Source organism: the organism of the source record quoted next, unplaced genomic scaffold, assembly GCF_019419815.1.
Source record: "Pyrus x bretschneideri cultivar Hongxiangsu unplaced genomic scaffold, Pyrus_bretschneideri_v1 Contig37, whole genome shotgun sequence".
NCBI classification, from domain to species: Eukaryota; Viridiplantae; Streptophyta; class Magnoliopsida; order Rosales; family Rosaceae; genus Pyrus; species Pyrus x bretschneideri.
Genome location: NW_025999690.1, coordinates 13,346 through 37,469, shown reverse-complemented (window position 1 = coordinate 37,469; position 24,124 = coordinate 13,346). Strand labels below are relative to the sequence as shown.

General features: G+C 35.9%; 3 protein-coding genes across 28 annotated transcripts; 1 reads left to right on the top strand and 2 right to left on the bottom strand.

The window, feature by feature from the left end:
• Positions 1-9,835: 9,835 nt before the first annotated feature.
• On the bottom strand, positions 9,836-15,153 carry LOC125468326. 26 transcript variants are annotated; one of them, XR_007250724.1, is made up of 7 exons: positions 14,911-15,138; positions 14,550-14,728; positions 14,238-14,344; positions 13,783-13,846; positions 13,417-13,484; positions 11,399-11,483; positions 9,836-10,045 (listed from the first exon to the last, which is right to left on the bottom strand). XR_007250724.1 is itself a non-coding variant. In XM_048563957.1 (5 exons), the coding sequence occupies exons 2-5, from the start codon at positions 14,674-14,676 to the stop codon at positions 13,446-13,448; spliced, it is 237 nt and encodes a 78-aa protein (XP_048419914.1). In that variant the 5' UTR covers positions 14,677-14,728; positions 14,911-15,143; the 3' UTR covers positions 12,296-13,445. The 26 variants fall into 26 exon arrangements, 3 of the variants coding, with proteins under 3 accessions (XP_048419914.1, XP_048419913.1, XP_048419912.1); XR_007250704.1 differs by having other exon boundaries at positions 11,399-11,790; positions 12,102-13,484; positions 14,911-15,134; XR_007250707.1 differs by having other exon boundaries at positions 12,102-13,484; positions 14,911-15,132.
• Positions 15,154-15,376: 223 nt separating this feature from the next.
• On the top strand, positions 15,377-16,447 carry LOC103932770 (mitochondrial import inner membrane translocase subunit TIM23-2-like). The gene has a single exon (XM_009342413.3). The coding sequence runs from the start codon at positions 15,542-15,544 to the stop codon at positions 16,109-16,111; it is 570 nt and encodes a 189-aa protein (XP_009340688.2). The 5' UTR covers positions 15,377-15,541; the 3' UTR covers positions 16,112-16,447.
• Positions 16,448-17,252: 805 nt separating this feature from the next.
• LOC125468325 (dihydrolipoyllysine-residue acetyltransferase component 3 of pyruvate dehydrogenase complex, mitochondrial-like) lies at positions 17,253-23,560 on the bottom strand. Its single transcript, XM_048563954.1, has 19 exons — positions 23,379-23,560; positions 22,410-22,491; positions 21,666-21,742; positions 21,370-21,464; positions 21,245-21,285; positions 20,623-20,678; positions 20,460-20,534; positions 20,236-20,328; positions 19,820-20,068; positions 19,653-19,725; positions 19,375-19,463; positions 18,962-19,047; positions 18,806-18,881; positions 18,402-18,469; positions 18,248-18,314; positions 18,069-18,164; positions 17,876-17,978; positions 17,701-17,796; positions 17,253-17,617 (listed from the first exon to the last, which is right to left on the bottom strand). The coding sequence occupies exons 1-19, from the start codon at positions 23,415-23,417 to the stop codon at positions 17,547-17,549; spliced, it is 1,632 nt and encodes a 543-aa protein (XP_048419911.1). The 5' UTR covers positions 23,418-23,560; the 3' UTR covers positions 17,253-17,546.
• Positions 23,561-24,124: the final 564 nt, after the last annotated feature.

The window sequence follows — 24,124 nt, the reverse complement described above, 5'->3', positions numbered from 1 at the left end:
ATTATACATAACTAGTCCTTTTGCTTGGGTGAGGCCATGAGTTTGAGCATGAATATGTGATTTTATTAATTTGCTTATGAATGGATGCATGCTTGCTTTGAATAATTAATCGTCGTGTTTAAACTATTTAAATGTCCTGATGATTCGTGACCATTAGGGTATTTAAACAAGCAATTTCATGCAATTTATGTTGGAACATCACCTGAAATTGAAGAGGGCTTCTTATGATTAGTAATTATAAGTTCACTTAAGACGAACGTAACGCTCTTAAGGGTTGCATGATTTTTCAAAGCGTTTTCACAAAACTTAATGAGTCTTGCATGTTTATATTTCATCTAAATGTCACAGACGAGTTGCATATTAGATATATGTTTTCGCTTAAACTTTACGAGGAAAATATGTATTAGGAAAACCTAACCTTCAAAGCATGTATGTGGAAATTCATAAGTAATTGGTAAAATTGCATAGGAATGTTAATGGTGACGGTGGAACCATAATGGTTAAATTGATTTTTAAAACTGTTTTCCTTTTAGTTAATTTTACTTTGCCTTAATTTTATTATTTTAAATTCCCAAAATCAACCTTTTCCAACTTTGTTTCAAATAATTAATTAAGAATTGATTTAAATCAAATTATTCATTCAATCTCAATGGAGAACGACCTCGCTTAAGTTGTTTATTCTACAATTACCACGTTCTCTTATAAGTATTTTTAAGTGTTTTTATCCCTACTTTTGTAGGTAATAAAAATCCTATCAAGAAATTGGTGCCGTTGCCGATGATTGTTTTAAATAATTTGTGTTTATCATATTCTTAATTTGTTCTTTGTGTATATATATTTTATTTATTTATTTTCGTTTTGCTTCCATAATGCTGAATTTAGGTTCAAATTTTTTTTTTTCCCATAGCAACAATGGAATTCGTACCACCACTAGGTGGACCGCCTTTATGGGATTCTTCGACAGCAATGGATTGGTTTGGGTTCTCATAAGGAGCTGCAACAGATTGGTTGGCGTTCTCATAGGGAACACCCATAGTTTGTGCTCTTCACAATTTGAACACCCACGACATTATGTATTGTCCCCAGAGGGAATATTTCCAAAGACTTGGCAGCAATATTAATATGAAGAATAATTTTCAGAGGGCTAAGTGCAATTCCCACTCAAATTTTCACAACCCGAAGTGGACAGAGCATCCTACTTCTATGTGGGTAAGCAATCAGCGCACTTTTCAAGCCACAGAAGCCTTCTTTGGACGGCCAAATTGCTAAGTTGGTAAAGTTCACTAGGTTGTATATGGAGGGTAGCAACCAAAAGATGCAGAATATCAAAACCTCAATAAAAAATCTGGAGAAGCAAATTAGGCAACTCGTATATCAGTTGGCAGAACAAGAAGAAAATTCTAATTCAAATTTTCCTACTCAACCAATTGTTAAGCAACAGGGATCAGAAGAATGTTGTGCAGATCAAACTTAAGATGAAGGAAAATCCGAGTCGATAAAGAACTCTAAGTTAAAATTGAAGAACCCCAAGTTGATAACTTATGCCCAAAGAAGGGAACAACACATGTTGATCCAAAAATTTACCCTGAATTTAATCATACCCAATATCGAGGTTGCAAAGCAACCCACTAATCTGCAAGAATTCATTAAAACTGACGAGTTGACATGGAATGTTCAAACAAAGTCAGAATTCAATATCTCCCACGATCAGATTTTGAACACTCTGCCCACTTTTGATACAGGACAGACTATTGATAAAAATGTTTTAGTTGCTGAATTGTACTCTGCACCAACAAGGCCGATCAAACTTAAGGAAATTCAAGATGAGTCCTATGAGCAGTAAGATATACAAGGAGAAGAAGAAAAAGTTTTGTGGCAGCCAGATTCCTCGTAGAAAAATTCAGCCAGTGCAAAAGTTGTGGGTGTTAAATACAAGGTGGAAGTCAGCTCTATAGAGACACAAGATTCGCTAGAAAACACCTTAGTTGATTATAAATATTTATTCTCATAGAAGGGTTGACATGAAAGATTCAACCACTATTTTTGAATGCAAAGTTAATAAACATCGATTCACTCCATACCTATTGCCGCCATGTGATGCTGCTAAGAAGTGTTTAATTTTGAAAAAACAAGTGACGTGATCCCCACCCTACTTCCAATCAGTCTAGCTATAGACGTTAATTAAAACGCTTATTGGGAGGCAACCCAGTTCTTCTATCAAAGGATTATGTAGATTTTGTGTTTTTATCCAATAACCACGTTAGTGACCTATCCAATACTTGTTAGAACCGTTCTCTGATTGATGTTGTTCGCCTGCATTGGAATAGCAGGGGACGCTATAGGGTTTCTTTCGGGAGTTATGGTACTTATGTTTCCATATCTGAAAACAGGAATTTGGATTTGAGGGGTAGTCCTGCTCGAGTTCTCTAGGTTCTTCATTCGTTTTTCCATGTCTACAAAGTTAGAATGGCTCTCTACTTGAATGGCAGTCTGGTTTTTATTGCAACTTCTTGACAGAAGCGTTGATCTTCATTAGGGTTTCCCAAATTTGGTTCATGGATCTATTGGCTGGGTCTCCACCGTTTCTTGGTGAGGTCATCATTCTTTGTGGACTGTTACTTGCCTCTAAAGTTGCAGTGGTCTGAGGCAGTAAGCTATTCACTTCTGGAATAACAGACATATCAGAATGTAGGTTATCTAAACCGCTAGAGTTAACGTTGGTGTTGACCGAGCTTTCTTTGGCAAACATGTCACTAATAGAGTGATTTGGTTGGGAGGTATATGAGTTCTTTCTTAATGAAAGCACCAATTATTAGAACTAAATTCGTGCACCGCTGTAAGTACAAAATAGAAAACAATCATGAGCAAGCCTAAAACCTCAGGGGAAGGGGGGTGTGTGTGTGTGTGCCGGCCAAAGGCTCTCCGATAGTCAAGTTATGAATGATTTAAGACTCAAGTAACGGCTAAGAGAATTCAAGTGTTTATATTGCGTTACACTAGATGAGTGAACTTATATTGGGGGGGAGAGAGACTTTTTTTTTAGGATAGAGTCCTCGTTCTAAGCTGGGAGAATCCAAGAGGATTAGAAGTAGGTATTGCATCCTCTTAGGAGTTATGATTACTTGCTGCGTGTGCCAATTCTTAGATTGTAGGAACTCCAAGACTTAGGATCTGATTATGTCCATATCCGGATCAGATCGCGTGTCTTACAAGACAAGCGTGGTCATCCAATGGAGTCGCTAGGATGCAGCCTAGTGCACCGGAGTAGAGTGATCGTGGCATTGCTACTCCGTGTGATACATCTCCGCAAGTAACCAGTTAGTCCATGACCAAACTTCTAAAGTAACTACATTCAGTTCAGACTTACTCTGACCTTGAAATATCATAGTCCCACAATGACTAATAATCTATATCTTCAGCAAATAAATAAAAACATTGTTACCAAAGTGACAAACAGTTGCTTAGGCTATAAATTAAACCGATGAAAGGTTGCTGACATGAATTGTGGTAGGTACCTAGAAATTAAACGATTGCTTAGAGACTTTATCACTATTTAGGAATAACCTCAACGGCCTCATCCCATCCACAATCTTCAATATGTCCTCAATAAGGACAATTTCACTTACTATTAAGCATCTATCAATTAGTCTCCCAGCAAACATAGGCCTTAACCTACAAGGAACTTTAGTATGACAAAATCACCTCAGCAGTGCAATTCCAAACTTCATCTTCCATGTTTCAAAACTCACGTAGATAGACATGCTCGAAAACTCATTGTCTGGTTTCGTTCCTAGCACGTTATGTGCCTTAACAAACCTTCAGCTGCTTAACTTAGGACAAAATAATATGTCGATTAACAACTTCCGCTCTGCAAGCCATCACTCTTTCTTGCTTGCTTAATCTTACAAATTTGACAGTATTATCTTTGAGAGAATCCATTAGTTGCTTTGCTGCTGCTTTCCTTTACGAATTTTTCCACATCACTTCAATTACTTGGTTGGCAGTATTTTTCACATTTCAACCAATATGTATATTTTACATCGGGTAGTGCTAGAGATAACATATTTTTAAACCATATTTTATAAACCACATGGTGTGGTCACGACAGTTGGTCTTCTATTTTAAAAGTTTTAAAGGGTAATGCTAGAGATACCATCTTTTAAAGTCAAATTTTGTGAACTGTGTGACTTGGTTTGTTGATAGTTTTTTTATTTTTTTTATTTTTATAATTTCTTTAACTATGGAATCTTAGTTTATTGCCACATCAAATGATTTGTGGTTTAAAAATATGGTTTCCTTTGGATTTTCCTTCTTTAAATCATCAATTCTTACTTTATTATAACCTCATGTGGTTTACGAAATGTGGTTTTAAAAAATGATATTCTTAGCATTTTTTCTTTTACATCTCTTCATTAGGTAGTTTTTCGGCCAACCAAAAATATAAAGTACACATTTCAAGGCATTTTGTGTCACATCCCAGTCTCGACTCTGTTGTAGCATGATATTGTCCGTTTTGGGCTTACCATTCCCGTACAGATTTGTTTTTGGGAACTATTATAGCATCCCACATTGACCAACGGAGAGGAAGTGATGTGCCTTATATGTACATGCCCACCTCCATATAACATGAGGCCTTTTGGGAACTCAATGGCTTCGGATTCCATCAGAACTCCAAAGTTAAGCGAGTTCGAGCGAAAGCATTCCCAGGATGGGTGACCCACTGAGAAGTTCTCGTGTGAGTTCCCAGAAACAAAACCATGAGGGCGTGGCCGAGGCCCAAAGCGGACGATATTGTGTTACAGCGAAGTCAAGACCGGAATGTGACAATTCCCACCTCCGTATAGCACGAGGCGTTTTGGGAACTCACTGGCTTCGGATTCCATCAAAACTTCGAAGTTAAGCGAGTTCGGGCAAGAACATTCCTAGGATGGGTGACCCACTGGGAAGTTCTTGTGTGAGTTCCCAAAAACAAAACCATGAAGGCATGGTCCAGAGCGAACAATATCGTGCTACGACGGAGCGGGTCTGGGATGTGACATTTTGTACCTTTTATTAGTGATGCCCTTACTAGTGTTATACGCATTAATTTTATATTCGGCCCACCATACTATTAGGCTATTTCTCACTTTGGATGTTCAATTTTATTTTGTCCCATGTTGATCTCTTATTTTTCAAAGTGTTCAATAACACTGTTCTAAAAATCCCTGCCTAGACACTAGGCGGCAGCCACGGTCCCGATTAATCTTTGAGCATTTGAAAATTAAGAAAGAGTTTTAGGCGCCCACCACGACATGCCTATGTCGTAACTCTCACTTACACAAAAAATTGATTACTTTCATTTTGCATTTTATTTTCTTAATAAATCGTAAGAGACTTGTTGAATACTTAGATCAACACATATTATTGCTTGTTCCCCATTTCATTATGCTCTAATGCTTTATAATCTATATGTCATTATATTTTGCCATGTATCACAATAAAACTATGTATATTTTAAATGTAAGCAGACACTTATTTATGCAGTATATAATAAATTTACTTAATCCACCTAGTCTACCCAAAAGCTAGACCCCACTCCGCTGCTCGACTAGTGCCTAACGTCTTTTAGAATCTTGTAATTAAGGACAAAAAATGATTTTTGCTACAAAAATTGACAAAAAAACAACACATGGTGGCTAGAATATTCCTCCATCTACGAACACGCTACCACTTTCATCCAGCACTAGCAATAGGAGGTACTTATGCTAACCAATCAGTTAGTTTTGAGTTGGTTTATTATTTAATCGGCACAAAAATTGAAAAAAAAAAAAAGAAAAAGTTTTCACTATAAGAATATCGTCGCAAAGCAACATGACCAATAATATGATTCACATATTGTTTCTATCTTGTCTCAATATTCATCGTTTATGTGTTACAGTAGTCCGTGAACCACTATACCAATACAGAATCCTAGTTTTTTTTTTTTTCGTACTCCACTTCCAACCTTCTTATGTCTTATATGTGTGTATTATGTTGCAAATTTTAAGTAGAAATTTCATTATCCAACATTGGTCATTCTCAAAAGGTTTCCTTACTTTATAAAGTTTTGCCCCTTATAGAAAGTGATTTGAGTGATGGACCTTGGAGAACAAAATTGGGCTCACCCTTGGGATTGGACTTTATGGTGTACTAATTAATTAATATTTAATATATAATAGATGGGTCTTGGGGCTCGGGCTCTAACAATTAAATACTTTAATTACATTATTTTCGGAAATAATTAATTATTTTTAATTAATTAATTAATTTTTTATTATTTTATAAATTGATGTGATAGAAACTAACACACAAATTAAACCCTCTTTTTGATAGTTGTAGTATATAAAAGTAGGGATCGTTCTAGGCTGGGAATTAGGAGGGATGCTAATCTACACTAATTAGACTCAAAAACATAAAATTAAGCTAAACTGACTCAAATAACTCAAAACAAGCACTAAGGGGTGATTTGGATGAAAATCTAACTAAATTGACTCAAAACATGAAAGGGGAGTTTGTCTGGACGAAAATTGACTTAAAACTAATAAGTTGCAAAACTAAGTAAAGGTTGCACGAAATTAAGGTGACTTAAGGGGTGAAAGGCTAGCTAGATGATTCTTCTCCACACATGACTCATATGCATATAAATTGATTTTCAATTATTATTCCTATAAACCATGAATGACAATGCCCCAAATTAATTGTAAACTACACAAATAAACTCTCAGATTTTCCTAATTTCATTGAATTGGACTCAGTGTCGCAATCAAATTATTCTTATCAAGTTCCCTATATGAATTGCATGATAGAGATACACATCAAAGATCATTAAATTCTATAAACTGTATGATACTCCTGCCATGAATTTACTTAACACAATAATGACTAGTGATTTCCACTACTTATAAATATAAGTTCATAACTATTAGGTGAAATTCTCTTATATTTTAGCATCAGATTCATGCATGCAAACTAAGTATGCATCCTTAATCAACACACAAGAATAAGTTATCAATCAAACAGATAAGTAAATCGCATTCATGATTTATAAAACAATAACTGGAGCAAATATGTCCATGGCTTTGAATTCACCTCTAGCTAAAACGAAATTAGTTCCACATGTTTGCAATTGAACAAAACCAATCTAATTTAAACATTGAACTAAAACTAAGGATAGAAAGAACCCAGAAATGCTCCAGCACTCCAATGGCCTTGGATGGCAGGTCATGGCACAAGTCCTTCTTCTCCTTTTTTCCTTGTAAAGTTGTAGCACAAAGTGTATTTTTCTGATTTTCTCTTTTAGGCTCTCTGGTTTTGTGCAGCATAAATGTGTATATATATATATATATATATATATATATATACACACACACTAGGGTTCACAGCACCAATCCTTGGAGGACAAGGATAGGGCACAACAAAGTTGTGTTGGAGAAGGATTACACACTCCAATCCCACAAAGAAAAGGTTAATTACATGGCAGAAACCAGGAAGAATAAGGAGAGGGTGGTTGTGGCAGATTCTTAGGGGAAAGGATAAGGTAAGGTGCAGCACAAATCTAGGGCAGAGGATAAGGCTTCTAGAACCAGATATTTAGGTGATTTAATGTGAAATTGATTCCCCCTTACAACTGGAATTAAGGTAGGATAAGATTAGGATAGGATAAGATTTGGTTAAGGTTGGTTTGGATAATGTTCCTTCCTTTTAGCTGATTCCTTATCTTCAATGTCTTGAATTGATTCTTCCAGATGTTAAGCACATTCCTAGCCTTTTTTGATATTCAAAAACATCCATCTTGATAGGAGCATATTTATGTGACTTTGTTAGCTTATTTTTTTGCATTTACTTAGTTAGTTTATATTTGTTAGAGTGTTTTAAGCCATTTTTGTGTGTTTGTAGGTCCAAATGGCAAAGTTGGCAAGTAAAGGTAATTTGGAGCATTTTAGAGCAGTTTTGGGCTTGGAATGGATATCACATGCATGGAGCAAGGTGGATGGACGTTTTTGAAGATAAAAAAAGAATAGCAATATGCTTAACATCTGCAAAAGTTAAATCAAGACTTGGAAGATAAGGAATTAGCTAAGAAAAAGGAAACATTATCCAAACTAACTTATCTTATCCAACCTTATCTTATCTTATCCTAACCTAAACTTATCCTACCTTAATTCCAGCTTCAAAGGGGACTCCTTTTCACATTAAATCATCTACATATCAGGTTCTAAAAGCCCTATCCTCAATCCTAAAATCTCTGCCGCACCACCGTTTCTAGAAACCTAGAAATCTACCTTGTATTGTATTCCCTTTCCTCCTAGGATTGTGTTATCCTTCTCCTTTACAAATTATGCCATGCAATCCTTTTCCCTTCAGAAATTGTGCCGCATCTAGCCCTATAAATACCACATTGTGCTGCACAATTCTACCACCACACACCAGAGAGCCTTAAAGAGAAAAATTAGAAAAATATACTTTGTGCCGCAGCAAGGAAGGAAGGAGAGAAGGAGTAAGGATTGTGCAATCTGCCATTGGAGTGCTGGAGCATTTCTAGGTGTATTTTATCCTTAGTTTTAGTCCAATGTTTATTTTAATCTGGTTTTCAATTATGATGGACATGTGGAACTAATTTCTTTTTAGCTGGAGGTGAATTCGAAGCCATGAACATATATGTGATAAGAATTGATTTCCTCCAGTTATTGTTTCATAAAACATGAATGCGATTTACTTATCTGTTTGATTAATAACTTATGCTTATATGTTGATTAAGGATGCATACTTAGTTTGAATGCATGAATTTGATGCTAAAATATAAGAGAATTTCACCTAATCGTTATGAACTTATATTTATAAGTAGTGGAAGTCACTAGTCATGATTGTGTTAAGTAAATCCATGGCAGTAGTATCATGCAGTTCATAGTTACGAATGTCTTGTCAATGCTTATGATTTTCATAGAACTTAATGATCTTTGATATGTATTTCCATCATGCAGTTCATATAGGGAACTTGATAAGAATAATTTGATTGCGTCGCTGAGTCCATTTCAATGCATTTAGGAAAATCTGATGGTTAATTTGTGCAGTTCACGGTTAACTTAGGGCATTGTCATTCATGGTTTATAGGAATAATAACTGGAAATCGATTTGTATGCATATGTGTCATGCAGGGAGAAGAATCCTCTAGCTAATCTATCACCCATCAATTCCCTCCAAATTTGTACCCTTTATTTAGTTTCAGTAATTTGTTTTTTCAAGTTTTAAATTCGTCAAAAACCAATTCCCCTATAATATTTCGTGTTTACTTAGCTAGGACCTATTTAAATCTATTTCTTTTAGTGTTTTGAGTCAAAATTAAGTTAGAATTTGTCCAAAATCACCCCTAGTTTCTGTTTTGAGTCATTAGAGTCTAGCTTTCTGTTTTTGAGTCTAGTTTAGTGTTTTAGAGTTTTAAAGTGTGTAGATTAGCATCCCTTCTAATCCCTGGCCTATAACGATCCCTATTTATTCATACTACAACTACATAAAAAAGGTTTAAGTTTGTGTGCTATTTTGTATCACACCACATCCACCTCACTCCATACATGTGTTATCCATTCCAAGCCCAAAACTGCTTTAAAATGCTCCAAATTACCTTTTCTTGCCAACTTTGCCATATGGGCCTACAAACACACAAAAATGGCTTAAAATACTCTAATAAATAGAAACTAAATGAGTAAATGCAAGGAAATAGGCTAACAAAGTCGCATAAATATGCTCCTATCATAAACATACTCATCCTTTCATGTGAAGTTTGAAGAGTGATGAAAGAACGCAAAGCAAATCACCCCTCTGGAAAAGATGTCTCCTAACAGACACATCCCATTATCATATATGTTTCAAACAAGCATACAACTACTATATATACATCCATCTGCATGACATTTAGAACATAGAAAATACAATTCTTCTTCTACAATCCAAAACATCATTTGAGAGAACCACATAGAAATTCGCCAAGTCAAGTTTTTCGGTGCTGGAATTCTGAATTGATCGTTGAATCCTGGTGAAGTAGATGTCCGTAAAACTACAAGCACAGAGTATGGGCAAAATTTATGTTTCAAGGACATTGCGGTACGCAAGCCTTGATCTTCAATATTTCTGTTTAATATTGTTTCATTGTTCATACATTGTTAATTAGTTGTTCGCATTTATTATTTATTTTTATCACATATTGTTGACATATCTCCAACAAGCAAAAGCTGTGGCAGTTTGGTGTTGGTGTGAAAAAATCAATCTTAAAATAGTTGACATTGGTGTCCGCTTGAACAAAAGAAAATCTACTACCCGTCACTAGTTCTTTCAACTTTTGTAACTAACGTCACCATTGTCTGTTTGACACAATGAGAAACTCTACTAGGCAAAGGGTGATACTATTGACATCCAAAAATGTTATTGTGCACTACAACTTTATATGTTTAAAAAGAAAAATATACTTGAAGCAATGGAAAAAAAAAATTTCGAGAACCAAAGTGGAACAAACACTAGAGTTCATGAGGAAAATGTGTAATAAACTCTATTTATGCAAAACAAATAAAGAGGTTTAACTTTCCGGTAATTATTTTGCTGACCAACTACAATTGACGATGATAATCACCATCCTATTTAACATTATTAAATGTATTTTGAAATAGAAGTTTTTTAGATTTGATTCTCGCTAAAAACGAATGTGAACCATACTATTGCTCACTCTCTTTAGCCTAAATAATATCGCTTATTAAAAATATATATATACAAATTTTAAAATTTAAACCCATCTAATAATAATAAGTTACTTATAAAAACGAATTTAAGAATCGTTGATACTAGAAAGGTTGCCCGCGCGATGCTGCGGGGGTTTAGAAATTGTAATGTCTTCAAAACACTGAATAAAGGGCCCAGAATCTGGCTTCGAGATAACTTAAAAATATGAAGAAATTGGCAAATTAGCATAAACAATGCTATTATTTATCCAATCAAAGACAAATTGAAATGGTGCAGAACTAACACTACAAAATTAGTCAAAGAAACTAAACAACGGGTAGAATGTTTCTAACATTTATATTTTATACAAAAATAATCTTCTGACAAAGCAAAAAACACAAATTAGAGAGGAGAAAATATATAAAGTTTGAGTAAAAGGTCACAAACACAGAAGTCATTTAATGGAGATTATTCGAACAGATTTTGTTAAGCAACCAAACAGATTATATATGCCAAAGATTAGATGATGGTAAGCGTCAAATGATATAACAACTGGAATCTTGAATTTCATATGACTCAACTAGATACAAAATACTCCAACAAATATTATATATTTACCAAACACAATACAAAAGGACATGTAAAAGAGTTCTCTGAATGTGATATAGCGTACCAAGTTAGTAAAAATACACTTCGACATGGCCAGCTCAAATGAAAGAGATTCCTCGACTCACAATGTGTTATAGAGAAACAATTTCCTGCATATTTCAATATATCCCTTTGTCAATATATCCTTTGTTGTTGTTGTTGTCGTCGTCCATATATGCATTATATCCATGAATTACACTAATTCATAACCATTGAATCGTCATTGTAAAGGACCAGTGAATATTTGTTCATTGTACGCGTGTAGATGTAGAGACTAATTCAAAATTAAACATGTTCGAAATATTTGAGCTTTACCTACCGATGAAACAAAGGGCTCAAAAATAGGATTTGAACTCAGATATGAACTCATATTTGAACTCGAATTACTTCGATGGCTGCTACCTCTTTCTCTAAGCTCTAAGTTGGCAATTAAAGAAAATACTATAAATTTTGAGACATGCAATTCAAATTGTAAACAAAAGGCTAAACTTTCATACATGCAATCCGAAATTAAGCTTTACCATTAATATTGAAAAATTATAGTTGTGAAATAATAAACTATAATACATAAAAATAACTTGTTGAAGACCCATATCTATTTATTTGACCGGAAAAAAAAAAAAATTGTGTGCGAAAAATTCCTTAGAATAGCATGCCTTAACATTACAGGCAAAATTAATTGATGTGAAAATAACCTAAAAACTGAGAATTGGGTTTGGAGATATTACCAATGAAACAAAGGAGTAGTGGACATACTTCTATGCTCCTCTTCCTCTTTCTCTAATTGAAGTTGAGTTCTCAGGTGAAATGGTGTTAAAGTTAAAAGAGGTGTAAAACATGAACAACTTTGCAAAAGAATACAATAATTTATGATGAAAATCTATATTACCAATCAAAATTATATAGGGGAAAGAAACAGTACCAAATTTGAGGCACAAATGATCAAACTCTAAAGCCCTTCATTTCTGAGTTTTTTTCCCAGCAACCAAATAAACTTTAAAAAGAAATTGTAGAATCCAGAGGAAGCATTAAAGAAAGTCAACACTGTAGGGCATCAATGTCTGCCGTAATGAAAAAGAATAGATGTTTCCTAGCTATATTTTAGGGTAATCCAAAAATGTCTCCATCCTTGATATGAACAATATATAGTAATAGCTTGTCATTAGTTTTAACAATCTATAGGTTTTAGCAAACAATTAAAATCAGAACCTATGTGGAAAATGCTGAAAACTGTGTAAACCACCACCGAGTTAAAATGAAATTAAACTGAATGGATATACTATTATGCCTTTAACAAATAGAAAACACTGCACTTGTGAATTTCAAGAAAAAATATAAAACAAATTTGAAAATAAGATTCAATGTAGAAAAGGAATTTGGAAGAAAAAAAAATGGAAAGGTATGAGTCTAGCCTGCTGTTAGTACCCTTAAAGGAAAAACAATTAATTTGATAACCATTACGTTGAAAAAGAAGAAATTGTAATGAAATTGGGCTCTCAGCTCCTGGTCACTAAATAGTACTATTTTGTCCTCCAGGGGACACCACCAAGAGGTTCTTTCTCAAAAAAGTCTGCCCCACCTCACCTGAATGCAAACTACCTCCCTATCCAGATTAACCATTATGTTGAAAAAGAAGAAATTATAATGAAATCCTAAATCCAAGCCATTAGAAAAATGTAATTCTTACCAGATTAACAAAGTTAACAACAAATCAAACCAAACTAAAAGCCTAAACCAAAACAGGAAAATAAATTAAATGCCAATGAAAGAGTAAAACATGTATGAGCAAGGCAGGGGTTTACAACCTCTGTTTGTTCCTTCAAACAGGCATAAAAAGGTCTTGAGTTTTGCCAACTACCCAACAATTGCAGATAATTATAACCATATTCTATTCTAATTCTAAAAAGTAGGTGTAAATCAAATTATTAAGTGAGCAAAACCGAAGCAAAAAAAATGTTAAAGAAAGAGAAACATAAATTGCTCAGCATGGATTTTGGAAAAATAAAAAATAAACGTTAGAAATATATAGAATAAAGAGGTCACCTATTATTTTCCACATGTATCTTTGCAACTCATACACATAGATTTGATAATGTTTGCTTGTCTGTGATCTGCATAAAGACATTTTGCCAAGAGTTATTAGCTTTTTCCAACCTTTCAAACAAAATTATATTGTCTCACTGATATGAAATTAAATTGAAAGTAGAGCTCAAATAATGTTTGAGGGGTTTAACAATATTTTCTCATCCATTTAAAGGGGTTTAACAATATGAAATTACATCAAACTTCAATCAAGTTGCATAATTAATCCATATAATCAACATGGATTTCGCAGGGAGCTAAGGGAGAAATATCAATTTGGGCTATATCTATCAAACATATCAAAGAAAAATCTATGTCACTTCTTACTGGGTTGACTGTTACTGTTGTCAACCAGTTGCGACAGAAGTGATTGCTGCAAAGTAAAGAGTATCTGCAAGATAGAAAAGAAAAAACAAAGGTAATAAGAAGCAAAAGTTAAATTATGAAAGAAAGAAAGAAAGAAATTGATTGATGATCATTGAGTTTGTATGGAATTTCTTTCTAAATACTTTGCATGTAGAAGTTGTGAATCTTAATTAGGTTTCATGTCTTAGTCTTACATACTTTGTAATTTTTATAGTTGCTAATGCTGGGGATTGTCGAGCTGTGCTTGGTAATGGGTAGAGCAGCAGAGATGTCCAAAGACCACAAACCAAATTGTAAATATGAAAGACTAAGAGTTGAGAATCTTGGTGGTGTCATATATAACGGCTATCTCAATGGTTAATTAGTCAAACACAAACTTCAAAACTCAAAACCTTAGGCACCCAGAATAAATATACCTGTATAGTCTAAGCAGAAGTCAACTTACGAAGAAATTCTGGGTTTTGCATCATCCCCCTTAATTAAGAATTGGAATCGAGCATGTTGCGTTACTGGGGGTTGGAACCTAGAATTTGCAGTCAAATAATGTTAAGAAAGAATAAATTTCATCCTCAAACTTATTTATTAACAGAGAAATTAAAAACAAATTCAAGGCTTGAAAATGAAATATAAAAAAATAAATTCTAACATTTCTTAAGAACTATCAAGTAAAGGATAAAAAAATCATGCTGTGAAACAAATTTGGGAAATTAAAGGGAACCAAATTTAACCTGAGTATTGTTTACCCACAGACCCAAACCAAATCCCCAAATATTACGCAACACAAAACCATAGAAATCACCAGAATTGAAAACCAGTGCCACTGGGATCACCCACACGGCGACGAACTCCGATCATTGTCACCGATCTTCATCTGCTACCAAAGCCAAAACCCTTTTACATACGGGACCTGAGAACGAAACCCACCAAGAAAATTTCAGGGATAGGCGAGAATTTCCTAGAAAAATTCAAAATTTTAAGCAAAGATGGTGTTTTTTCAATTTGTTGGATGGCTTGAGGGTTTTTGGGATTTGTTGGTTTCAGGGTGAGATTGGTGTGGGAAGCAAATGGAAAAGTGTACTCGAAAATTACCCGAATGAATAGAAGAGGGGAACATGAAAGATCATGGTTCTTTCAGTAGGGAAGGAGAGTCAGAGGAAGAGTGATAGATGAGAGGAGAGAAGACTGCGGAGTGAGAGAGAGAAGTGGAAACGGAAGGAAATGTCGAGAAGAATTGGAAGCCGAGCCTTCGACGATGATCGACACGTGGGTAGCCTAAAAGGAAAACGGTGAGCAAAGCCACTCGACGCACGAAGAAAACAGGCGATGGCAGACGCGTGGACACAAAGGGCACAACCGAATTTTTACTGTAGAGAAGCTGGTAGATTAAGAAAGAATTTTTTTAGAGGGCATTTTCGCCATTTTACTGCTCTAAAACAGTACCATCCGAGTTTGAGTTTTAGTATATATAGAATTTTCCGAGTATATATAATCACACATCTTTTTCTTCTTATTCCAGTTTTCACCAGAAGCCACCACACGACCGACCTCGTTGATTCTTTCTTTCTCCTTTTTTTTTTTTTATTTTTTTTTTCGGTTTAATTTGGCCAACGCGTCAAAGGTCCTCTCTCTCTCACCCCCCGCGAAGGCTACTACCAAACCCTAACCGCCGCCCAACCCTAAATTCCTCCTCCTCTTCCCAATCTCTCTCTCTCTCTGCGCCATGGCGCATCACATGTCCCCTTCCGATCACGACCCCAACTCTGACTCGTCCAAGGCCCGCCTCTACAACCCCTACCAGGACCTCCAGGTCCCCATGCGAAACCTCTACCAGCTACCTACCTCTCCGGAGTTCCTCTTCGTCGAAGAGGCTAAACGTCAGCGTCGCTCCTGGGGCGAGAATCTCACCTTCTACACCGGCTGCTCCTACCTCGGCGGCGCTATTGGAGGCGGCGGCGCCGGTCTGGTTTCCGGCGTTCGATCGTTCGAATCTGGAGACACTACCAAGCTCAGGATCAATAGGGTTCTCAACTCCTCTGGCCACACGGGTCGTGTTTGGGGAAACCGGCTGGGCGTGATCGGGTTGATCTATGCTGGTATGGAGAGTGGGATTCAAGCGGTCAGAGATACCGACGATGTTTGGAATAGCGTTGCGGCGGGACTGGGCACTGGAGCGATTTACCGAGCTGCAAAGGGCGTGAGGTCGGCTGCGGTGGCCGGAGCCGTAGGAGGAGTCCTTGTTGGCGTTGCCGTCGCGGCAAGGCAGGCTGCCAAGCGATACGTGCCGATATAATCATGGCAGGTTGCTTTTGATGTGAGTGGTGGTATTGTTGGCTTATTTTTTTTTCCTTCAGTTTGGTTAGTTTTCGGCAATTTTGATAGTCCCATTAGGAATCGCAGACGATGATAAACAGAAAATATTTGGGCAATGCATGATGAAGATGGTGTTGCTGTGTTTGGTAATTTTAAATGGAATTGATTATTGAATAACAAGTAGGTGAGCACCGGAGTTTTCGTTAAGAATTCTACCGTAATTCGTCGACTTGTCCTCATAACGAATAATTGGGATGCATTTAGACTCGTGGGTATTCATTGTATATCAGTAATTCTTTAAATTTGCGGTCTTTAATAGTTTAAACATGTCATGTGCAATGCTTGTTGGTGATCTTCTTTTCTGTGGCTGTTGGTGTCGTGGACTTGTTTTCATTTGATGTTGTTATCTATCGTATCAAGAGTTAGTTCCTTCTCTGTTTCATTGCAAGCCTGTTGACTTGTGACTTTAACATTGTCAAGGGATATGTGGGTTGACAACACATTACGAATGGGGTTTTTAAGAGGTTGGTTATCGTTTGTTTGATGATTGTTCGATACTTCTTTCTTTCATGCGGAAACTGATGCTTAAGTGAGAGAGGGTGCGTGCTACGATTGCAGTCATTGGCATTTTTGCATTGTAGAATGTTCTGTTAGGGTAGAAATGCTGTTGCGCTGAATATCGATTTGAGTAATACTTGATGAGTGATGTAGGGCACCCATATTTTGAGGATGTTTAGGAAGTTAATATAATTTGATTGGGAATGTAATGTTTTGTATGGTCTTTCGGTGATGGCGGATAGCATACTTATAGAAATTGAAACAGAGACAGAAATTGAGTTTGGTCTACAAATTATGAAATGCATGCCAGTCTTTGTCAAATTGGTTCATAGTAACAGATTTTTATGAACTAGTTTGATAAACTCCAACACAATTGCTAAAGCGATGATGCTGGAATTGTCATATGCTTGTGGTGTTCCCTCCATATAGATTTGTGTCGTGCTTTTGCATTGTATTGGACGTGGGTGCCGTCCATTTTTCTTCACCTGTTTGAGAGTTGAGGTACATTTGCGACTGCCTTATCGTAGCTCGCGAAAAGATGCAGAGTTTTTTCATGCCATCGGTAAGAACAAAACCACACCTAAAACTTGCAAATATTGACAATAGTCTGAGAAAAAACAAGATTTAGGGGTTAGAGTCAAACTTCTTATTAGTTACATACACTCAACGGGAAAAATTTCATCCGAAATCCGATGCCTGAAATTATCAACCCCTTTTATTTCAAAAGCTATGCCAAAAGCCCGAGTCGATGATTGGGAAGAACAGCTGGGGTATTATCATTCAAGCCCCTTGTCTTGACAAATCACACAGGGGAAAGAAAACAAAATTATTTGAGGCCAAGATCGAAAACCGTCTGCTTAGAGTAACATTGACTCAGGATTCTCAACGTAGCCTTTGAATGCCCTTAGCCATTCCGCACCAATTGCACCTATACAAGAGAAATTTGCGCTGTTATTTTGTCTTTAACGATTCAGATTTTCAATTCCAAACAGAAATTTGAGATGGACATACCATCGATAACACGATGATCACAGCTTAGCGTTACCGACATGTAGGAAGCAAACTTGTATAGTTCGGGCCCGGAACTAGGTACAACCCTCTTCTCGGCTGCTCAGAAAAAAAAAACACAGAATAAGCATAAGGACAACTTTGGTCCAAAGAAACATGATTGAAGTCCCAATCTTACCTGATCCAACTGCAAGAATGCCTGATTGAGGAGGGTTAATAATGGCACAAAATTGTTTGATGCCGAATGGACCTCCCAAATTTGTCACCGTAAATGTGCCTCCCTGCAAAAAGAATAAACCAAATTTTGGTTAAGACCACAAGGCTATCATATACCTGCAGTGGTGACAATAAAGGACAAAAATTTTATCAACCTCGTAATCTTCTGGCTTTAAGCTGTTTTCTTTGGCTTTTTGGGCCAGCTGCCTGACCTCCTCGGCTATGCTGGATAGTCCCTTCTTGTTCGCGTCCTACGAATTTAACAATGTAGATTCAGGCAAATTGCTGTTATAACTAAGTGATTCAACAATATAGGACCAAGCCAATCACTCACCCTAATGACGGGTACAAACAGTCCATTTTCTGTCTGCACAGCAACATTAATGTTCACGTTGTGAAACCTGAGAATAGAAACCGTAAAGGAATGTTACAACTTACTTCAGGTGGAATATGGAAACCTAATTATAAATGTTTGTATCTAAACTCACTGGCGGATGTAGTCATCTGTCCATGAACTATTGCATTGAGGAACCTTTTGAAGAGCCAAAGCAGCAGCCTGCGATAATAGTTACATTGGAGTGAATATACAGTCGGAAAGGTACCATATACCTCCAGTATACTTGATTTTTATTTTCTCTTACAAGAACTCTCATAACTTAACAAGGTTCTAGTTATCTCTAGAATACAGTCTCCCCCTCGAGGCACCTTTTATGATAGACTAAAAGTCATTCTGATAATCGTGAGATTTCATCTCATAACTCTAGAGATCAAAAGAACCCGCTATCCCATTCTGCACTTAAGCACCTCATAACTTCCAATGGTCTTACCATTGGGGGGAAATTTGTACCATAATTGGCCGCTCAAAAATTTCAGTGAAGGAAGAATCTTGTACCTTAATTACGAGATCATTAACAGATATCCGCTTCCCACCTGATGCCTCTTGTAACGCATTGAGTTGGCCTCTCAAACTGCAGATAAACAAGAGTTAAACATATCCAAAGTTATGCAGTTAGTTCAATTTTAAAATGTTTAAGAAACTTATACTCACTCCATGAGTCTATCGACGCATGTATCTACCATCAAATAATAATGAGGAATTGTTTGCTTTGAGAATAATAATCTTGAAGCTGTGATCTGCAAAAATCATACCAGATATAGCTTTAGAAAGAATAAAGTAAAGTTCACAACAGAGATTAAACAATTAATTGATGAAAAGTACTTGAAAAGCGTACGTGAACCAAACCAAATAAACGTATTTAAAATTTTCAGAGACAGTACTTCAGGTGCACCAAAGAAATAAGCAAGTAGTGAGGACTGAATTGATATAATTTACAAATGCAAATCTCTCTAACACAAAACAAACAGAAGATATCAGCCTAGATATTACTTGGAAAAAATTTACATTGCACCTCTCAATTAATTATGACATAAAACACGTACAATCATTACTTCTAATATTACCTTCCGTATCTGAGAATGGGGGATATCGGTATAATCTAATGCTGCAGGTGCTGCACCCTTAGCTTTAGGAGCTTCCTTCCCATGAGAAGCTACATAATCATGAGAAAACAAAAGCAAAAGATCAAACACAATTTCTGACCATCAGCTGGATTGGCCTTTTTTACCAGAAGAAAAATGGTAGACAAAGGTCCAAGACGAAATCAACAAAAAAAATAAATAATAACATAGCAAAGAATAACAAAAGTATTAACACGAGTTTTGGGTAATGAGATTGATACCCAAATACTCTTCAACATCAGCCTTCACAATGCTTCCATCAGGACCTGTTCCTTTGATACTTGAGAGGGGAACCTAGAAAACACAGAAGTCAGAAATGGCGCATGATGGTAAGTGTTTTCTACCATCAAATGATAATAATTCAGCCATAGAATTCTGCATGGCATACCTTGTGCTCTTCAGCCAAACTTCTTGCCAAAGGACTTGCAAATATGCGATCTCCAGAAGGGGTAGCAGCAGGAGCTGCACTGGGCTTTGAAACCTTTGGCTCTGGAACTGGTTCTGCAACCACCTCTTTTTTGGGTGGGGTAGGCTCAGAAGCCTCTTTAGCTGCAGGAGCACCGGCACCAGATGCCGATGGTGTATAATCTTTAAATTTTGCAATATCATCCTCCTCTTCAACAGTTATTGCAATCACCTATGTGCCAAAACCATTAGCAAGTACTCATATTATATCAAGATGTTTCTTTCTATTCAATCTAATTTATCCGCGTTATTAATCAGTCCAACACCACCAACCACAAGCAAAGGAAAGGTGAATTATAAATCTACCCAAGCCCCATAACAGTTAACTAGAATCAATACCTCTCCAACTTTGATCCCTTGGGTGCCATCTGGTCGTAGAATCTTGGCAAGATAACCATCTTCCATGCATTCCATCTCCACTGTAGCTTTATCCTTAACAGGTCATTGGATGAGGTACATGTCAGGCTTCCATCATAAAAAGAAGCACGTAACAATAACAGAAGTTCATTTTACTCATTCAACAGAGCTAACAGGTAAGTGGATGTAAAGTACAGAAAACTTACAGTTTCAACTTCACAGAGAACTTCACCAGGAGAAACTTTATCACCCTCTTTCTTCAGCCACCTAGCAATATTACCCTACAAATAAAAAAAAAATGATGACTTAGAATGGAGCAGTAAATTTTCAAAGGTATGATAATCCAATAAGCTTTGAAACAGTACATACCTCAGACATAGTGGGTGAAAGAGAAGGCATCCCAATTTCTTGGTGTGGAGGGAGGCCTGAAGTGGACATGATTCTTGACAAGTTAGATGATCATATAACTCTAAATAACATGTTTGAGGATTACCAAATCAACGGAAGAGTTCAAAATAAAGAAGATCACACTTCAAAAAGGGATGCAAATCACTTCAATGCCCAAAACTAGTGAAATAATATATTCACAATAAATCATAGTATCACATTAAGAAAACTATTTCTCTATGAATTAAAGCAGCAGGGATCACAAAAATATAATACAGAAATCATTCTTAGGAGATTAATGACTAGTACCCACCCTCAACCGTAAAAATATCCAAATAGAGTTATGAAATGAAAAAAAATAGAAACTACAAGGCCACAGTGATTGATCACAATATTACACTTTCAATTTCTAGCACGGATGAGTTTGAGAAATCTATGAACCAATAGTCAACTTGTTATAGTTCTATGCTGTAAACTTGTATCATTGAAGCAAGCTCTTATAGCAACATGAAGTCCATCATCATACTAGCCTAAGCCAATGTGCACTCAAGGACATAAAAATACAAAAAGAAATTATCGAGATGCAAAACACCAAGAGGCATACCTGCATCAGATGACAAGCCTCTGCTCAACTGCGCCTGAATACTGATATAGGGAAAAATAGATGTATCAAACAAGAGTTGTACACACATACACACAAACAAAGTAACAAAATCTAGCACAGCATACCATGAAAGCTGTTTGTTGAATACCAATCCAGAAATTGAACTTCCTAGTTTCCTTGTCATTGGGATATCCCTGGTATATGTACCTGACACTGATTTCTGCAAAACATGACAGGCGACAGCGCTATAATTGATACAAAGTTCACTAGTGACAATTCCTTTAAAAGCGTGTGACAAGATATTAAAAAAAAAAAGGAAGAAGCAAAGAAAGACCACTAAAACTTTGAACAGAAATACTCCAAAGGTGGGACATTTTATAATATTTCTCCTATTAACATGATAAAAATCAGTTTAACTTACAGTGCTACTGCTGAAAGACCTAGAAACACTTGCTCTTTCTGAAGGCACATAACTGTGGCGATGAACCTTCAATATATCTGAAACAAGAATTGATTGTTAAATCAGCTAAACAAATTTTCAGAAGCACTTAACTGCATAATTAAAAACCCAAGTGTCTTGTTGCATTCAACTGATGCCACAGATCTTGTGTCACACATTGTACAACAAGATACCTTTAACAAAATCAGTACTACGAAAACCCTGGACTCCAGCGTAAGAACAGTCATAGTTAACTCATCAAATTTTTTAATTCATGTCCTGATACATATATATGTACGAGCATATGTTAGCATGTGAAGCATGATAAGGAAATGTAATTGAAAATAATTGAACATAGTATTGTCCAAATGAATACACACATATATGTTAAGTACAAGGAGTCAAGTCATCAGGTCAACCAGTTTTCAATTTCACACGGAAAACCAATATAAATAGATAACAAAAGACCAGTTTCAATCTCATATTTACAACATGACTGTATTTAATCCTCTAATATCAAATCATCAGGTCCGAAAGACATATTCATGAAAAAACATATAGACATCATCAATTGGATTAACTAGCATAATTTATCTGGAATAGCAACTTCTGTTTCAATGATATGCAACATTAGCATAACAGATGGAAAGGAAAAAATAGTTCTTCACACACACACACACACACACACACACACACAACACAAAAAAGGCATTCCATTTAATTTACCACTAGAGGGTTGAACATCATGTGAAAACCAACGAACCAAGAGTGCTTGCTCTTGCCGTAGTAAGTTGGGAGCATTCCGTAACTGCAGTGAACACAAATATAGTACAAAATTATATGTAAAGAAACGTCGTGATAACATAGAAACCATCAGCTTCATAGATTAATGCTTGAAATATACCTAAATCAATGATATAAAGTACCAAAAAGAATAGAAAAACAAAACAAAAGACAAGAGCATATTTATATAATTGCCTATGTTATCTGGGCAACGTAAGCTTGCAATCAACATTTGGTCATCGGCTCATGGTAACTTTTAAGCCAAATTCAAAAACTTATGTTGACAATACACAGCGAAAAACTAGATTTTACAGGTCATGGGCTCATGGTAACTTTTAAGCCAAAGTCAAAAACTTATGTCGACAATATACAGTGAAAAACTAGAATTTACAAAAGCATGATGCTCTGCCTACAATTTCAAAACTAGTGAAATTCAAATTAAAAACACCCTGGACATAGTAATCCTAAATTACCCAATTGAGAATTAATTCTGGAATTTACACTACCTCCATTTATATGCACACACCTAGCTTCAACAATCAAACAGAAGCTCATAAGAAAATAAATTAAATTACATTTCCTACTTGCTACCGAACTTCGAGTAACCCGAAAAAGAAAGAAATAGCATGGTGAAGTATAAACAGATTCATCCAATCACTACCCCAGTTGGTGACTACAAATATTCAAGCGAATTAACGGCGGTAAATTCAATACCAAACAAGGCCGAGATTCAAGATTTGTGGAATTTAAACAGTAAAAACAAGTGCTTGGCCACAATCCCATTAACCAAACAAGCTCTAAACCCAGAATATCAATGCCTAAACAAACTTCTGACAATTAACACACAAAAAAGAGCAAAAAATAGCACTAAGTTCACGAGAGAAGGGAGAAATGGTGAAAATTGAGGCGCACCTTTTTGGAGTGGTGGATGATACGAGATGCGTAAGTCATTTTTGTCCGGTATCAAACTGATGAAACAAACAGTATCCAAGAAATCAGTGGGAATGGCAGAGGAACCGGTGGAGTTTAGGGTTCAATGATCGAAACAGATCGCGCTGGCTTTGCAAATTGTGTAAATATAAATATAGGGTTATTTTGTGTTTTGTGTGAATAACTATAAACATAAATATTTATAAATTGTGTAAATATAAATATAAATACAAATGATCGAAACAGATCGCACTGGCCTTGCAATGTAAATATAAATATAAATATAAATATAGGGTTATTTTGTGTGAATAACTGAATATTATGCCCCAAATGAATTCTATTTTGTTGCGGCCAAAATGGAAAATGAAAAAGAATAGAAAAAAAATACGCACGGAACCTTTGTTTAGTGTTTGAATCACTCTATTCTAGTCTAGTGATATTTTTCAGATCCAAAACCGCCCTTATAAAGTCTTTATTTTGAAGACTGTAAGCTCCTCTTTTATACGAGTTATCAAATTAATCTTATAGTAGATTAAACTGTCAACTTAAATAATTGTTGTTACATCAAAAAACCAATAATTTTGCAAAGTAACTAAATTAAAACAAATTCTTGCGTAAAACCTTCTGTCTTTTTCACCTATCGTGCCTCTCATCCACATCCTCTTCCTTTCTACATCTCTTTCTCGATCGTTCACTCCCCCTTCTCTCGTCTTGAGTTTTTCGTTTAT

Bases quoted from the DNA above. Each gene is read 5' to 3' on its own strand.
- LOC125468325 (XM_048563954.1), bottom strand. From the start codon at position 23,417: ATGACTTACGCATCTCGTATCATCCACCACTCCAAAAAG. The intron at 20,535-20,622 runs GTATGTACTGTT...TTTTATTTGTAG, and splicing joins TTTCACCCACTATGTCTGAG to GGTAATATTGCTAGGTGGCT. The intron at 17,979-18,068 runs GTTGATAAAATT...TTCTTTTTGCAG, and splicing joins TAAAGCCAGAAGATTACGAG to GGAGGCACATTTACGGTGAC.
- LOC103932770 (XM_009342413.3), top strand. From the start codon at position 15,542: ATGGCGCATCACATGTCCCCTTCCGATCACGACCCCAACTCTGACTCG.
- LOC125468326 (XM_048563955.1), bottom strand. From the start codon at position 14,676: ATGATCGGAGTTCGTCGCCGTGTGGGTGATCCCAGTGGCACTGGTTTT. The intron at 14,345-14,620 runs GTGATTTCTATG...TGCAAATTCTAG, and splicing joins GGCACTGGTTTTCAATTCTG to GTTCCAACCCCCAGTAACGC. The intron at 13,847-14,266 runs GTAAGTTGACTT...TCTATCTTGCAG, and splicing joins GCAAAACCCAGAATTTCTTC to ATACTCTTTACTTTGCAGCA.